The 18,312-nt window shown below is 34.0% G+C and overlaps 1 protein-coding gene and 4 long non-coding RNA genes across 5 annotated transcripts in view; 3 read left to right on the forward strand and 2 right to left on the reverse strand.

Annotated features, from left to right (window-relative positions):
- Positions 1–457, forward strand: part of LOC124444656 — a 714-nt gene extending 257 nt beyond the window's left edge. Inside the window, exon 2 of the long non-coding RNA XR_006947983.1 lies at positions 19–457. This is a non-coding gene — a long non-coding RNA (uncharacterized LOC124444656). The remainder of the gene's footprint in view (positions 1–18) is intronic.
- LOC124444657 overlaps positions 1–9,777 on the forward strand; it is an 18,672-nt gene extending 8,895 nt beyond the window's left edge. The window contains exon 3 of the long non-coding RNA XR_006947984.1: positions 9,705–9,777. This is a non-coding gene — a long non-coding RNA (uncharacterized LOC124444657). The remainder of the gene's footprint in view (positions 1–9,704) is intronic.
- LOC124444652 lies at positions 4,056–5,953 on the reverse strand. Its single transcript, XR_006947980.1, has 2 exons — positions 5,002–5,953; positions 4,056–4,638 (listed from the first exon to the last, which is right to left on the reverse strand). It is a non-coding gene; the product is annotated as an uncharacterized LOC124444652 (long non-coding RNA).
- A 2,946-nt stretch (positions 9,778–12,723) lies between the features above and the next one.
- LOC124444645 (homeobox protein slou-like) lies at positions 12,724–15,491 on the reverse strand. Its single transcript, XM_046995277.1, has 2 exons — positions 15,073–15,491; positions 12,724–13,771 (listed from the first exon to the last, which is right to left on the reverse strand). Exons 1-2 carry the CDS (start codon positions 15,368–15,370, stop codon positions 13,272–13,274), a joined length of 798 nt encoding a protein of 265 aa, XP_046851233.1. The 5' UTR covers positions 15,371–15,491; the 3' UTR covers positions 12,724–13,271.
- Positions 15,492–16,173: 682 nt separating this feature from the next.
- LOC124444658 lies at positions 16,174–16,791 on the forward strand. The gene is made up of 2 exons (XR_006947985.1): positions 16,174–16,313; positions 16,389–16,791. It is a non-coding gene; the product is annotated as an uncharacterized LOC124444658 (long non-coding RNA).
- The last annotated feature ends 1,521 nt before the right edge of the window (positions 16,792–18,312 follow it).

The following is an 18,312-nucleotide window of genomic DNA, read 5'->3' on the forward strand; positions in this document are numbered from 1 at the left end:
GCTGTATTTCTATTGTAGGGTGAAGGAGCCATCTGCCTCAATTTAAACCTGAGGTTATATTTTTGTCTGGGTTTCGGCTACAGAGATAATGCATAGGTAGAGTAAACGCGGTTGGCATTTCATACCTCGTGAAGAACTTGAAATGATAAACATCATATGTCATAGTCTTTTTTACGATAATTTATTGTGTTACAAATACTGCTTGTAAACGCACGCACAGTTAGACAGTTTGGCAGTGTAATATATATGTATATAATATCTCAGTACGTTGAAGTTTAAACATACATAATATATCAATTCATAGCAGTATATAATGTTTCTACTTATGCTGTTGCTGCATGGAAGTATATATGTCAGCGAATTTGTTCTATAAAATTGTAACTCTTGGTCAAATATAAATCCTGTGATATAGTAGAAAAAATAACGAAACAGTTCAGCAAGTGAAACTAGAATGCAATATATGTGTGTATGTAGTTCAGTGATTGTAGTGTAAGCCAATACTGTTGACTAGGGTTATAAGTTCTCTTCGTAATTTTTGCAGTGCCGTAAACAGATTAACTATTTAGCTTATGATAGAAGGTAATTTAGTATGTTATGGATATTTCGACTTCATTTTCTTTTTGTAAGTTGAGCGCTTGCTTGTGTTAATATCGGCTTTAACTTTTGCTGCAGTACCTATGCACGCGTTCTGTAGAAATGATTTCACTTTCAAAATTCCCAAACCAAATGACAAAAAGGTAAAGTTTCGAAACACATTATACTTTTCTTCAAAAATTGGCGAAAACAATCTTTCCTCCGTAAAGAGGAACTGAGTTCACAGCTATAAAAAGAACAGAGAAATTTGAATACAATCTCTACAATGTTGACCATGCCTGCAATCGTCTTTAGGGCTAACAAATACAATTATTTTTTCCCAATATGGTGATGCTGTTATTATTAAAGCTTAATTATTCGACATTTTGGTTCGCTTCATTTGGACATCGTCCCATAGTTTTGACATAGTATAAATTTTCGTGAGTGAATTTTTCCTGTCATAAAATGCATTCATTTGAAACTGAATGGTATTATCCGTTCGTCTCATATTCAACTTGGTTATATCATATTTCATTGCCTTGCTGTTGCTACAACCACGAGTCTTTTTTTTTTTTGTTTAGAAAAATCGAGATTGCTTTTGCATGTGAAGTATAGTAAGAAAACTCGTAAAACAAACTGTCCCTTTTTTCAGAGAGAAAATTCGAAAGTTAATTATGTTACATGTGCTATTGCTCAGTAATGATTTGAAGCTTCCTGGCCAATATCTGAGTGAGATATTACCGTCTAATACTTCAAATAGACGTTGAAATTGTGCGCTTTAACAGAGTTCGTTTGTTCGTCGCTGCTTGCAAGCGTCGTACGCTTACTTAAACCTCTTAACTTAGGAAGGAAATTGATTGTTTAGCGTTATATTTGGGACACATGGTCCTTGAGCATGACGGAAATCACTTTGAAATGATCATCAGAAGAACTTTACGATAGCATAAACATCTTTTAGACTTAACTTTTTAACATTGCGTGTCAATACATTTATTCTCGTGATTTGCGGTTAGTTTTGTAAAGCACGAGGCTGTAATTCACCCAGAAGGCACGCATAGCTATTTGCTCTTGTTAAAAATCATCTTTATAAGTCATCATCATCTCAAGACGAAATTACCACTACTTAAGTGTTTTGTGATGTAGGCAAATTGTTAGGAAATCATTTTTGGTCTATATCGTTTCAATTGCTGCACTATACATTGGGAATTTTCAATTTGATATTTGTTCACGACATTGACAAGTATGCAAAGAGGAAGGAGACGGGAAAATGCATGCACTCTCACTATCATAACACACGCTATATTGAAATACTTTCTCTATCTCGATGTTAAGGCTGTCAAACTTGTTTTTGTGGTATAATTCATCATGTTTTCTGTTTGTGACTGAGACAAAAACATCTTATTGCAGTCTTTCTTATCGCGTTATGTTCTACTCTTGATAAAGTGCTCAATTTGCTTTGTGATGCGGACACTTCGACGCGCATGCGCATTCGTGCTGCACGTGTGAGATTGTGTGGTAATGATGTGTAATGGTTCTAGATTCTAGATTCAGTTGTAGTTCATTTACATATATGCAAGTAAATTTTCTGCGCCATTTTAAATTTCTTTCTTGTAAACATCGAAGAACCTTTAGGGTCTTGAACTGGGAAATGAAGATAAATCTTGTTGTGAATGTATCTACTGATGAAAATTACAGCAAAAATTGCTTTCATTATCAAAACATCAGATTGAATGGATTTATCGTAAACAGGAAGAGAGGAAGAACGCGAATATAGCAAAAGCATTGCACGAGTTCATATGAATCTCAGCATTTTGTTGGAAATTGTTCAAGTCTTTATAATTATTCCTTATAGCCTATATCACCGTTAATAAAGTGTTGTGTCAGATGTTGCAATGGACTCGTAGGTGGCATTGCCCTTATTATTGGCCAAACTACGATATTAGCTGAAGTGCATTGATGTAGTTAGCTAAAAAACATGTCAATATATCTTGCCTTTGTTTTCAAGACGTCGGAAGACTTTCATTAAACACTCAAAAAAGATGTGCTCAATTAAGTTCACTATGTCGTCTGCTATTTGCATATTATTCTTGGTTTGCAAACGTCAGGTGTACCAATATAGACACGTAAGAATTTTGGTCATGAGACAAACATGGGAGACCCATACTCTCTACTACATTAATTAAACACGTTGATTGTACGTATTCTGAAGTGGCTTGGTGATTTGTTTCAACATGTCTTCTCTAAACGCCAATATACAAACGATCTTTCACGAGTTGACGTCATAAGCTTTGCACTTAGTTTATTTAATTTCCGATTTCATTGAATGTAAAACGCTTTGTTTGTAATCGAAAAAAGATTTTTGTATTCTATCCATTTTGAGACGTATATGTCGTTAGGAATACGTGCTTAGCTACTTTGTTGTTTATTTTGCTCTGCTCGCTTGTGTTTTTCTGTTTCTCTGGTAGTGCTTAGCCGTTCAACATTTACTTCTACTTACTAATGTTATGTTTGAAATCAGGAAAGACCGATGTATACAGCATTCTTTAATTATTTTGTCTTTCTGTGCTTAACAGTACATTTGAGAACTGATTTCTTTTTTTATATCTGATATGAACAAGAGAGGTTCTTTGTTGAATTGTTATTGAAGAAATTAAGAATTGAAAGTATACACACGCTTGCAATTTTATTCAACATGCTGACATCTTGTTAGTCATAAGAAAAGGAAAGCTTTGAAAGCATTCTTTTTTGTTAAAGCAATGGCTACAAAAGTGAAAAAGCATTTGGTTCATTTCTATTATTGTAAACTTATTCTGTTGACGATGTATTGCATTTTCACCAAGACTCTGCAGGTCTTCCTTTCATATACAATTGCTGCTCTTTGTTTGAAAATGATTAGCAAAATCAAACCTCTCTTTAATCTGCCTGCTATGATATTGGCTGCACTATTATACGTACGATTCTCCAGCATTTGTCACTGCGTAGTTTCCAGACAGACTTTAGCAATGCGACCTTTGCTTGCCATAGACATAAGCCTTATTTTCCCATGAAAATTCTATTGCAATCAATGATTTTATGGATTATTATTGAGTTTCCGCTTACCGCCAAGTAATGAATAAAGTCTTCATATTAATGAAAATGAGCGACGCTGGATTCGACTGATTAAAGGAGAGGGGAGGGGTCTCTATCTTCGCGAGAAAACAGTTTGAAACAAGCGCATTAATATATAAAAGCCAGCTTTCCCGCATTCATAAATCATTGTTTTTGAGAATTTGAACGCAGCAAACGTTGTCACTTATGAATCATAGAAAGATAAACCAAAAACGAAAACATTAAGTGGAAGACATATGCGGTTGAAGTGGGACATATGTGGTTGAAGTGGGACACATGTGTCATTGAATTTATCAATAGAAGAACGACGATATTTTACTAGGAACTTGAAACAGTGCATAAAAGTGGTAATAATTATTGGATTTTCAAGACTATTCAACGTTTCAATGTTTATATTTAACTAGACAATGCGAAACACAATAAACAGTTAAACACCGCCTCCACAACCAAATAAGGTATATCAAATATTATATTGGTCGTTTGTTTTCTTTACTTTGTCTTCGATTAACCACTTCATTTTAATTATATGACTCACACTTTCGTTTTATCTCTATATCTGTCGTAATTGTCTTTTTTTAATATGCTTGGCATCGCTCTTGTCTGTGTATGTATATGTGTTGGCTTGCTCTATATTTGTGCTATATATATTTATGTAAGCAAATTGTTATGTTCAAATGACTATGTCCAAAACCGTTGGGGTACTTCGAGTACAAACAACTAACGCCAACAGAAACAACTGAGGCTTTCTTATGTTTAATGCTGATCAATAATGTAAAAGTTCTTTTTCATGTGCTAACTAAGAACTAAATTTTTCTTCAATGCTATCATCTCTCTCTCCAATGATTTCCGAGTATCTGGTTCAGCACTTGTTTACTTAACTAGAGCAAGTTGTAGAAGGCATTTACTTTTACCTGTAACGTCATCAAGAGGGCAGACATTTTGACGTCGTGCATTTCCCTTGAATGAACAAAACACTCGATCGTTATGTGCTTAATTACACATGCGCTGCAATCAAAGACTTTCAATCTTATTTTCTAAGTATGATAAAAACAGTTTAATTGATACTATTTTCATTGTTACATGCATGATGTTCGCGCGAATGCATTATGATTCATCAACATTAAATAAGATTTCTTTAATACATAGATTATATATGTTGCATGTGCCAACACGTGTTTTGCTTTTTATAGTTTCCTCTTTTGCCATTAGTTGCATTTTTACTGTATCTTCAAACTCTTATGTTAATGGTCAATTATTGATTGCATTTATCTCAGGAAGACTAATAGTGAAAGGCGCGGATGGAAAGTTGCTCGGACTTACCATTTTCTTATAGGAACTTGAAGGGATTGAACTGTATTGAATTCTTGAGTACTCCCCTTTTCTTAGTCTTATGAACTATATACTACCTTATAAATATAGATAATGAAAATAACAGCCGGTCAATATACAGTCAGTAAGAGTTATTTAACCCCTACAATGCTAGTATGAAGAATTTTATTATAAAACTACAGGATAATACAATGCACAAGTATGCAAGTGCATGATTTATTTCTATTGCATGAAGCATATGAAATATACCTTCAATCTTCGAGAAAGAAATGTTAAAAAGCCGTTGGCAATATTGAAGAGGGTGTTAAATGAGATTCAACCACGTTTAATTGAATATGATAACTACAAGTCCGGAAATCGTATATTTGCTTCGGGTTTAGCGTCTGGTTTCAAACAATACGTAGGAAAAGATGGAACAAAAAATAGGAAATTCATTTCATGGGAAAGGGTTCTACACAAAAGACTTTACTGTCCTTTTATTTCGAAATCGAAGCTTCTTACTTCAAATCAAAACTTCCTGATTTGTTACCTCAAGTCTTGAAGATTATCGTCTTGAAAAAGATGTGACCGTTACCAAATTGAAACTATTGACTTTATGACCTCAACTTTGCCGGAAGCTTTTGAATTGAACACACGTCATCCCACATCACGAGTAAAGGAAAATGGCAAAATAATCTTTTCGATGGTTTTTGTTTCCTCTTATTGGTAGCCCAACTAACCACAGTTAGAGCTCTTTTGAACTGGCATTTGTTTTAATAAACCAATAAGAAAGTATTGATTGTTGAGTACTAATGTAAAATATGTCACAGTCTGCCACTCATGTCGAAGTTTATTGTCGTTTTAGTTATTGACCATCTGGGAATAACGAAGACATAATTTCACCACGAAACTGTCACTATTTTCGTTATTGTTTACTGCTTTGCAGGTTTTTACAACCTGTGAATGCATGATGTCGTTGAAAGAATAGGAAACGAAATAGTTGTAAATGTAGTTTTACCAAGGGAAAATTTTTTATTCAAATATTTATAACATCAGCTAAATAACGAAACGAAAAATACCCTCGTGAACGCTAGTTGTCACCCATGATAATTCTTGAAATAATTCGACAGCACTATTGCAGATATTATCGTGTACGATATGATGATCAACTTATTTAAATTTCGATGTTTATTGATAACAGTTATTTAATTTATTTTCAGAATCTTAAACTGCTGAAACACGAAATAGTTCAACTTCTTGTCATTGTTCATTACACAGTCTTTTGACAAAAGAAGTTTATAGATAGCCGGAATCGTCGTTTATTATAAAAAGGTCTTTAGGGATTTGGCCTGTTCGTACGTTAAGGAAACCCGGTTTGGTTAAAATTTGAAGTGTTTTATTATTGACATGATTTAACATTTTGTTATTAAAGAGATATGATTCGAATTGATCATTATTGAAAGTGGTTGCACGGTAAAAAGGATATTCCTAGGATACGATTGTCAATGCAAATGAATTATCATTAACTGTTAAGCGATTATCTTTTCTAATTAACTGTTAAATTACTACCTATAGTGGCTTTGAGCTCTAAATTCAACAGTTATGGCTACATCATCATCATCATAAATAACCATTACGTGGAGGAAGCTTGATTTTGGTGAAGATCGTGAATGGGCAGATTGCCATACAATACAATACAATACTCATTCATTTTCAATGAGGAAAAGCGATGTATATTTGGTTCATCGTTCATAAAAGGGCTTGGCTATGTTTACATTACCCCCTAGGTTGGAGTTCATGGAAGATCGGTATCGACACGTAGGCCAGCACTTCTGGAAACCGTTTGAGAAATGAAAACATTTTTTGCGAAAACGTGTCTAACTCTCTCTTCGTTTGTTTCGTTTTCTTTACTAGTGTTGAAATTCTTCCTTATGAAGTAAATCAATAAGAAGCAAGACATAGACTATTTTGCTTGTTTATATGAATATATTCGTTGATTAGCATAATGCTTTTGTACAAGACTGAATTCATCTTCTTGTAAAAGCAGACCAAGATAAGTTGCCACTGACAGTGATACACACATATTACAAACTCTCTTGCAGTAATAAAATTTAGTGCAATAACTAATTAACCATTGCTTATCTTTTAATTTAAATCGTGCCATTTATGCAACATACATATATTATGGTTTAATAATAACTAATTTACATAAAGATTGATCGATTCTGTTTGGTCGAGGGCAGTGTATCTTTTGAAATGCATAAATCAAGATCTGTTCATTTTTTCATATATTGTTTTCGGAATAATACTGTTTTCTACTCTTACTTTAAAAAAATAAATGTGTATTTATATCGTCATTAGAAAGGGCTGTTCTTTACGTAATGATAAATGGTGATCAATGTTTTATTTCACTTTTTCATGCATGAATTTTATGATTGATTTCACTTACATCACTAGTGATGAAACAGTGCTCATTGCCACGTAATATATACCATCATTTTGTAGGATTAATCGTGTTTCATACATTTTGCAAAAACTATGATCACATGATCCACACGTTCCATGTTCTCACTGGTTATATTTTGGAGACTGGAAACTACATATGTGTGTGATTGGGTATATTTTAGAGACTGGAAACTACATATGTGTGTGATTGGGTATATTTTAGAGACTGGAAACTACATATGTGTACAACAACTTGTGATTTATTTACAGGAGTGTGTATTTTCGTTGGTTGTACGATGTTTAACTTATTACAGCTAGTTGTTTTTGCCAGTATAACTTTCTTTCATTATGTATGTGATGTATTGATTTAGAAAAGACGTTTTTTCAAATTTCTCTTAAGATGATTTCGCATTAATTGGTCTTATTTGAGAATTTTGCTCATTGAAATGTTGTAATGCAATATTCTATGGCATAAAGTATGTTAGAAAGGTGGTTTATATTAAGACAAGTTTTTGTGCTACAATTTTGGTAGCCATAGTGTGTTTCCTCAATACAGGAATACGTCTTCATTGAAATGGGTTTCCTACAAATGCACTTACACACAGTGATATTGTTTTAATGAGAATTACAAATCTTTTAGCTGAATTCATAAATTTCCAGGTCATCATTATTGGTAACTGTTTGGTATTTTAACCTTGACCTTAATCATATATTCTAGGTGATCAATATATTACAATTGACGGAATTTACATTTGTAGGTTCTTTTGTGAAGCTAGTGCTCAAACAAAAATCATCTTTGAAAAATCTTTCACCAATATGTTATAAGTGCCGTATGTATGTGAAATTGTACTCATCTATGTATTAATGAAAATTTTCAAATTGATTTTTTTCTTATTGTTTTCGTGTTCACTTTTTCGTTTTTTCCAACAATTGGAATGTTCGTCTTCTTGTATTGTTTGCAAACGTGCAAACCAACGAAGAGTGGAAAGTTCTTCCAAGTATGCCTTTGTAGTATGTGCTTTAGAACATCGATCACTTTTTAAATCAGCGATTTAAATTTCATGAAAGAAAGGACTTAAAATCAACTTTGAAAGAGGAAGCTGTCATGCGAAATTTCCTTACTCACCTTGACCTTAAAAAATCTTAATAAAATAACCAATACTGTCGAACTGTTTGTGATTCAACATTTTAACTTAGTGATGATTTCCCCATTTTCTAAACCAAAATAAGAACCGTAGATAAATGCTTGTATTTTTTTGTTGATGATGACAGAGCGGAGATAATCGAGAGTATTTTAGCCATAGATTTTATAATAGTGACGTTATTTTGATCTTCATAACATGATGTAACAAGCTATACACCCCTTCATTGCACATCATGCAGCAAATTATGCTTAAAATTCTTTTTTCAATTACCTTTTGGAATTTTGATCTTTTTTGCAGATGTTGATTTTCAGTGTCATACTGCTTTAAATATTCACACCTACTGCTTTCGCTGTAATTCTTACATCACGTGACCTAAAATGGTGTTTATCATTTTTCTTCTCCAAGGCATCGCTTTTTTTTTCCACATCTCTGTTTTTCAAATTAGTCGAGTGAAATTTCACTGTTTTTATGACTTTCGTTCTAAGCAATAAATAAGTTCGCAGGACTTTTTATATCATTCGTGTTTGATATAATTAATTTGCCAACTGCGACGCTGTTCATTAAATACTTCATAATACAGATTAAAAACTGCAATACTTTATAATACAGATTAAAAACTGCAATACTCTTGTTCTTCACAGCAAATATACAGAATGTTATTTTATTCTATTAGTCTGTGACCTATCTTCCCAGACTGTATTTCCTCATCATGCTATGTTCTCGCAGTAAGCACCAAAAATGCATAACAATATGAGTGGTTAAGTGGGCCGGCTGCATAGCTGCAATTAGTACCTCTTCATAATCATATATTCCTCTTTTAAGGTTTTTCATCTGGGCGTTGAAGCTTTTCTCCCTGCTGTTTTGAAACTGTAATACGCATGTTTAGACTGGATGTAGTCATGTATGTTCTGTGAAATCTTATGATATCATAGAACTCATTTGTTTTTATGAAGTGTTTTATTTAGATAACCTATAGTTCTTGGAAACAACGTTTGTGTATTCAATGACTTTTATTCGTTCATAAATTTCGCTATAGACATCTCAATGAAGTCTATGAATGTAGAGATTCAGTTCGCTCCACAGAAAAGAATGTTCTAGACTTCATTCTCTCTATTATCTCCTTAGGTAAATGCGAGAAAACATCTCACAAACAACCCGTTGAGACAACAAGCTGAGCCATTCATGAAATGTAAGTAAGATTCCGTTATTAACAAATACGTTTTAGAGATTGTTTATAATTTAAATCCAATTAGAAAACCAATTCAATCTATTGAATGTCGCCCACCATGATAGCATGCATACGCCATAAATAAAATCCACAAAAACGATGTCTTTATCAGTCTGTATGTTCACCTACTTTCTATTGTGTTTTCACTTTTTATTTTTAAATATGTTTCTCTCTTGAAGTTCACCGTTTTTTCTCGAATTACATCATCAGAAGTAATTTCTTTGACCTGCAAATCGCGCAATTTTGCTAGATTTTCCTATATGTACATGTCAATCTGTTCATTATCTCAACAAAGCTTTCCGAGCACAGTTGTGAATCGATTCTGTCACCTACGCTTGATTATGTTTTGCAAATTTTATTTTCCCATTTACGGTAACATATTTTTAAGTAGTTTAGCGATTTGCACGATTATCCTAATGAAGGCATTCACACAATACACATGAGCATTTCTTCAAATCATCGTCATACCATTATTCCATTTTGCATATTGATATGAATTTAGACGGTAATTTAAAGGTAATAGACTGCTTTGCGCCACGAACACACGCGCAAGCAAGCGACCATGCAAGACTGTTTATGTTCGGTGAAATCTTCATTATATTTATACGAGACATGTTAGGTTGATCATGTTATAAGAAAATGATTAGAACATTCATGAATATGTGTTTCTGCATCAAAGTTGATTGCCGAACCATGCTTTTTGCATGGGCGTGACAATATGAGATGATATTTTAAGGGATATATTTCATTTATTGTCTTCGACATGCAGCAATATTATGTTTTAACTATCGATATTTAGAGTGCTCTAACGGTTACAATAGTCGTTATATATTGATATAACGACTTTGGTACAACTTCTCGTAAATTAAGGTGTTTAGAATAAGATTGAAGAGCAATAAATATTGTGAAAGACATTTGAAGTCATGATTGCGCACATTACTACTTAATAGACTGAATCTTATCAGGTCATGCTTTTAGATATCTGCCGACTTCATCATTTAACCCTAGTTTGTAATAAAAAACATGTGAGATGGAAATGCAGATGGTGTTTTTTCTCTTTATAATGCAAGAGTCGTACCGCTTATATAGTATAGATGCAACCCTTCTGTTGAAAATATCCAAAACTGACGTGGATAGATATCTTCACACGGCATTTAATTTCCCACAAATTTGATTGAAATATTTTGTTTTAATGGCCACTCCATGAGGACACATATGCAATAACAATTATTAGCTAAATCGTCAGGAGTTCCGTTGCATGCGGAGTTGTAATCTTTGTTCTCAACCGCCCTACCACCTAGCTGTACAAATTTGGTTAAAAATGTCACCATTTTTGCTTGTACATGTACGTTAAAGTAGCTTCATTGATGGCTAATTCATTTTTACGTGCAGTTATGATCAAATAAACGATCTAATTGAAGGAAATTGTCTTGCTGAAATTACTGCAGCTAGAAACTTCCAGCTATATTTGGAGTTAAATTTTTAAACTGAGGACAACGAATGTACCTGTTCATTCCTAGAGAATTCACTTATGATTGGTGAATTTTTAAGAACGGATTTGACCACCTCATTTCATTTTTTAATATATTTGTTTAAAAATAAAAGTACTGTTTAGTGGTGAGCCGTAAGGTCGCTTCTCTTAGTGTTTATTAGTTAATCAAAACCATTCAATGTTTAAGACCGCCGCTTCAATCTTGTGTGTTTTTCATTAAGGAATTATTTACCTTACTTTAGCGATTATCCACTTATAACTCACCGGTTTAACGTCTGGAGCAATCAAAGATAAACTAATTTCGCGCAAACAGATATCTCTACTTTCGTTTGATTTCAAAATGAACTATATCTGTAAGACTTTGCATGCGTACACAGCCAGTTTACACATACATTTTCCCCGCATATTGCTCTGTTTGTTGTAATCTATTATTTGGCCTTGCTCATCTTTGATTGCAATTTGTCGTCAGGTAATTTCCATCCATGACGTGTATAACCATCAGTTGACCACATTTTTGTACAAAAATATGTGTAAAGGAGAAAAGGAAAGAGTGTTTAATAATGTTTTGTTGAATTGTAGAACAAATGATTATTTCGGTCGATAACTGGTATAAAAAATGTGCATTGAACTGTTGCTTGGTTAGGCGTCGTTCCTTGCTATTTATTTAGATAATCGCCTTTGTTTTAAAGTTTGCTGCTTGGGTAATCAATAAACATGTTTGTTAGATGAAATCATTGACATTTCGAGTCGTTGCGCTGAATGGACGTATAAGATAATCTATTTAGTTTATATATGAACACAAGACACATGGTAAAGTAAAATTATCTCACAAACTTTGTATATATACAGCTGTACTATACTGCTCTTTTGGTAACTTATAATGATCTTTTATATCAACGACAAACGGTTTAGCTATAATGAAGTCGTGTTCCTGCTGAATCGTTTCTATAAATCTTCATCAAAAGAGGACGCATACAACAAACCAGATAACAAAGTCACAAAATACTCCATAGCAAACAGAAGCTAGAAATGATATTATGCAACGTTTTCGTACAATCAAGCAAGCAATCTCAGCAGCGTATGTTATAAGTACCATAGCTATTTGACTTTCTCTTTCTGTTGTTCATACCGCGAGCGTTTAATTACACTTAAAGTCTCTTACGGTGATATTTATATACATAGTTTTAGGATAATAAGTGTCGCTGTTGTGTGTATATATATTGGAATCCATTGACTTTGTGTGCTTGCCTTGTGTTCATAAAAAGTGTAGCTTTTATAAAATTGATTTTTCTATCTTTGGTGCATCAAAATCCCTATGTCTGTTAAAGTTGCACGATGGGTACATTTCTGTATGTATTATATCATATTCCTATTTAAGCTGAATTGTTATTGGGTAACATTGTTCAAATCGTGATTCCAATATGTTATAATGAAAAATTTTTAACTGTGTTTATTGAAATATCAATGATATTATTGCGGTGCTCTCCGGTGTTCTCAGATGGACGAGATAGATGTCTGTATTGGATATTTACAATATTTACGAACTTTTTTTTCGACAAGAACTCTTAATTCTAGAAAAATTATATTAGAATTGGAATAAATATTAACGTCTTTAAGATAATGTACATTTTTAATGTGTCTAGACGGAATTTTCGGTGAAGCCCTCTGCACTTAGCTAAGATGCCGTATCTGTAAAGTTTTTCATTGAAAACTGTCGCCCAGATAATTCTGTCTTTAAAAGATAAATGCAGTTTGTTTTCAAATTCTTCATCTCTCATTTTCCAATTTCGATTGATGTATGCATTGACTCAAGTCAACCCAAAATTCTCGCAATTCTTTCATTCTCCGCTTTCATCTGCCATTCTCTATAACAATGCAGCATTTGCGATCACCAATAGTCTGATCGTGGACAAAAGTAAACGAATCATATCATTTTATTAAAACCATAATTGATTTATGTGAGCCATCGTTTTTAGAAGTGAGGATACGCAGGTTGGGATTTAGGGAACATAAATGGTATTCCCGTGGCTTGAAAACTTGTAGGAAAGAAATGACGTGTAGAGTTTAGCATATACGGTGAAGAACATTGTGCCAGTGTTGGAGTTGTCATTAAAGGTCTCGTTGGAGCTGTTGCATCCATTCCAGGATTTTGTTTCTTCCATTTTGTTCGTCGATTTTGAAACCAAATTTTCACTTGCGTTTCTGTCAAACTAAGCGACATTGCTAGGTTCAAACGTTCACATACTGATAAGTATCGGGTTGTTTTAAATTTGTTTTCTAACGCGACCAACTGTTCATAAGTAAATGCAGTTCTTGCTCGACGTGGCTTTCCTTCTTTACCGTTTTTGTCAGATGTTCGTTTTCGTTTTTTCCCCATACACGATTTTACATCATCAGCGGAGTCCGACTCTTCGCTTTCTTTTTCTGTATCTTCTATACTTACTTCGTCCTCGCTTTTGCGTTTTTCCGACCCTTAACGAAGACGTTTAGGTGTTAGCTAAGTTGCTCAGTGTTTGGTTATAAAAGATTATATGAACGAAACATGTTTTTTGTATTACCAAAAATAATAAATAAAGTGGAACATTAAGTTTTTATCTTGTTTCTTAAAGGCTTGCATTTAAATACCCTGCGCATAGATAGGATCAAGCAATTTATAACATGACATCTCTAAGGACTGCCAACGATATGTATATAAATGGAGATTTTGTAGCAGATATCGTCCATGGACTTGAAATTAATCCCAATCACGGTGTAGCTCTTTTTATGTCATCTGTTTGTGAGCCATTTATGCGAAAAAGACTGGAGTGCCAGGAACCGCTCGGAAATTATCTATAAACACTTACACTTTGCTGTTTCGTCGTCAAATTATTTCTATTCCTTCCGGAATTAATTTAATTTCTTCTTCATTTTCTATCTTATAAAAATCTTATAGCTGATTTTGTGGAACGCGTGTGTTCATTACATGAGGTAGTTTGATATCGTGCTTCAGGAAATGCTTTTAGATTGTAGCTACTGACTTGTCCGTGTTTTTCTTTGTTTTGTGAACTTCTTATATCTTTAACGATTAATGAGTAATTTAGGTGTGAATAAAGCTGTGTTGTGCACCTTATCAACTCACGTCGAGCGTTGTAATAAAATGTAGAAATTGAAAAACAAGCTCTCTTTTCCTATTTGGTGAACCATTGACTTCTATCTTATCTTAAAGCATTAGATACTATATATTCAATGTGCAGAATTAAGGTGTATGTTGTAGAACGGGTAGTACAAAGATATATAGCTTTAGATAGTTTTGTTCATACAATTAATCATGTGTGAATTTAGCGAACACAAAGAATTAAAATATTTACTTCAGTGGCTGTATTTTCTTACCATCACGAATTCATGCCTCAACTAAGAAGCCAGTAACTTTTATCTTTAGATCAATTGTGAAGAATATAGCTATACATCTAATGAAGACTAGTGAGTTGTTTGATAAAGCTTATCATAACTGGAATATGATACAGAATCATGCAGAAACAAGATATACACATAATACTGCATGTAATTTTTGCGTTGCTTAGGCTCGACATCATTGAAATTGAAGAAATGACAATAAGCTTGAGAAGATAAGCTTCATATGTACAGTGCTAGTCTTGTTGTCTTAGATGACAACAGCTACGTCTTGAAAATCACGTTGCTTCATTGTTAGAGCAATGTCTGTTTTAGTTTGCTCGAAATTGAACTCGGTTATAATTTCTCCCGCAGTCGTAGTTTATAAACATGTATCTTCTTACCTTGCAAGAGTTTTTGAGGTCTGTTGTAGCGGGTTGCAGACATCCACGGATGCCAGACAACCTTGTTAGTTTCACGCTCAACTGTACTATACGTCATGTTTCGTTCTCGCGAGAATTTTCCAGGACTTAAGATATCATTGACGGAGAAAGGTGTACTTTGGGGACTCATTTTAGGCCTTTCATTTTCACTGGTGTCTGATGTTGATTCTTCCTCGTCGTCTCTGGATAATTTCCGTGTGTAATTATCCTGGTTTGCGATTAAGGATTCGATGCAGAAACTCCTACTGGAATGTTGCATGCTTCTGTTGAAAGTGAAGATTGAACGTAATGTTTTTTATATATATACAGCAGTGTTTGCTTACACTCTTCTCACCGGGGTCTGCTCAAATACACGACACGTCCAACACTGAATTGCTCGTGATAACTGCCGACACTATTCGATCTCATTTGCCTGTCTGCGGGTAACAACAGGGGGTGAATTGCCTAGCATGCAGGCTCGTATACGGTCATTCTTTCGGGCACAATGCAAGGCGAACGATGTTTAGTTTGATCACTAAAGCGCTTATAATTACCTGTCAAATTACTTAAATATGCTGACCGAGTCAAGTGGTGTTGAGTCGTCAGAAAGATTAACACTAGAACACAAGTGCAATAACCACTTCAAACGATTAGCTTATTTTGACCATTCGTTCGACTTGCGCTTGCTTGGCGTATCTACTTCATGTCTTGGTAATCACACATCATAGACAATAGAAGAACAGGCTGTGTAAATTAACGCATTTTTTCATTTAAAAGCGTGCTTTTATTATTGACCGCATTCAGTGAAGGTATAGTTAGACCGACATCGTGTGATGTTACCGACACAAAAGTCTATCTTTTGTGTTCGCCAATTCAATGCCATTTACAAAAGAATACAATCAAATGTACGCCATTGCTTTAGTATTATTACTCCAGTTAAAATTCGTTATATTTTGTTTGTTTTGTCATATGGGTGCTAGGTTAGTGCAATTGCTAGTGCTGTTTATGTAGCGGCTACACGCGGCGTTTGTTAGCGACTGGTATGACGATCATCAAGAAATATTTAACGACTCATTTGTTTTGAAGCAGCGCTAGATGAGAGTTTAAACAATCATTCTATTGATATGGAGATCAAACCTCTTTAATATCACATTGAAATTACAGACAGCCATCGAGCAACGCTTACCATAATCGCAACCTCACTTACAGAAACATTTCTAACAGTAAGAAAAGTTTTAATATGCAATTAACTATTTCAATATTTGTTCAACGCAATTTATGCATAAATTTGCACCTAGGTGATTGGCTAAACTCGTTCTTTTTCATCATTGTAAGCTCGTCGTTTTGTCACAAAATGAAGACAGACTTTGTGCAGAACTTCAACGTTCGATGATTCAAACGGCACATGTTGAAGAAATGAGAGTCGTATAAGGTTTCGGATACCGAAAAGTAGCTTTCCATATGTCAAACCGTCACTTTGTAGCCAAAAATTGCGATTTACCAAATTCAAATTAAATATTTTAAAAGCGTTTAGTAAACTCACTATGTAGATACTTTTGCACCGATTGGCTGCAGTTGTGCTTCTATTTGTTAATATGGGATTTGAATGCTCTCAAAGTTACAATATTTTGTTAAAGCAGGTCTTATATGTCTTCGGCGGAATATTTTGTTTGATTTTCAATGCAATGTTGTTTGTGATAACACTTGAGGGTCATTATCAGCTTCATAACAATGCTAATAACTGCAACAATTAAGGACAATATAGCATTGATAAAGTGTTTAGAGGGTAATGTTTGAGTTTTGAACGACGACAAGTGCATGGCTAATCGTAGCAAGGTCTTTGTGAAACATTTCGTTCGCGTCGTCGATTCAGTGAATGCGAGGAAGATAGAATTAGAGTTGGAATGGATTTATTTTCGAGTTCGTCTTTGATATGGCTAACTCTTGTTAACTTATCATTATCTGTTGGCGTTGATGTGACAGAAAGTTTCGATAAAACTTCAATAACTTCCTAAACCATTTTCTTCAAACATACCATTTGTATTTAACACAAAAACAAACAGTCATTTAGATCTTCGTTTCATATTCCATTACCGTTTGATTAGTTCTCTCGGTACAAAGTGCTTAAATCCTTTGTCTAACACAAGCGGCATTTGGCATTCTTTATGTTTTGATTTGTGTGATAATATAACATGCATTATATGGTAACAATAAATACATCAGCCAAGGTATATTAACAGATATGGCACCGGAAATTAAACTATTAACATCTTACACTGCCGCGAAAAACACCCTGCTGTTTGTCTTGGTTAGATGTGATCCGAGCCCGCAATTTTAGCGATCGCAATTAGGATGTTTCTCACTGTGGCAATTGCCAAAAATAGAACATTACTGCCTGATTTAGGTTGCGGAAAGGCTTCTAAATGGATTATAAACTGTGTATGTGGCCAAAGGAGTATGATTGATTTACGCGAAATTTCACCGTCTCGCCGTTCATCTCCTGTAGAGTAAAAAAATATTGCTCGTTCTTTCGAGAAGACGAGAATTGCTGTGGTAGCAGGTGTTACGATTAAGTAAATTGTGAATGTAAACAAATCATGTGGAATAAAATACTGTCTTATTTTAAGATCAATTAAAACTCATTAAGATGAATTGCTTTTTGTTAATTGGTCATATGTAGCACTTAAGCAAATAATGTTTACTTTCGCATTCTGAAATAAAATTCCTTCACATCTTCTAGCAAGGAACGCACGGTTGCATAGTTAACGATTGATGTGAAATGATTGCTATAGTAAACATCGTACTGCCTTGCACATCCACATGATCCAAACTGTTGCAATGATTGTGTTTGCTCGATTGAGTTCGTACGAGGTTCGTTTTTGAAAGATTGCTAACAAAAAGCATTTTGAAAATCTAACTTTCTCACATTTGAGTCGATGGTTAGCGCGAAGAGAACAATTGAGCAAAATTAGAGGATGAAAATATATGTTCAAACGGTTGTTTCTTTATGTTTATCAAAAATGTGGTGATTATTTTGAACTATTCACAAGTTTTAAGAAGCATATTTTTCTTTTTCTCAACATCTTTGCTGCCAAATTGTTCTTTTTTATCATCTCATCTCTCTTTAATCTTCTTAGAGACTCACAAGTTTTAAAAATATCTGTAGCTACATGTATCGGCTGTCAAGTGAATTTCTTTCTACAAAGAAGACTGCTCCACCTA

Source organism: Xenia sp. Carnegie-2017, unplaced genomic scaffold, assembly GCF_021976095.1.
Source record: "Xenia sp. Carnegie-2017 unplaced genomic scaffold, XeniaSp_v1 HiC_scaffold_21, whole genome shotgun sequence".
Classification (NCBI taxonomy): Eukaryota; Metazoa; Cnidaria; class Anthozoa; order Malacalcyonacea; family Xeniidae; genus Xenia; species Xenia sp. Carnegie-2017.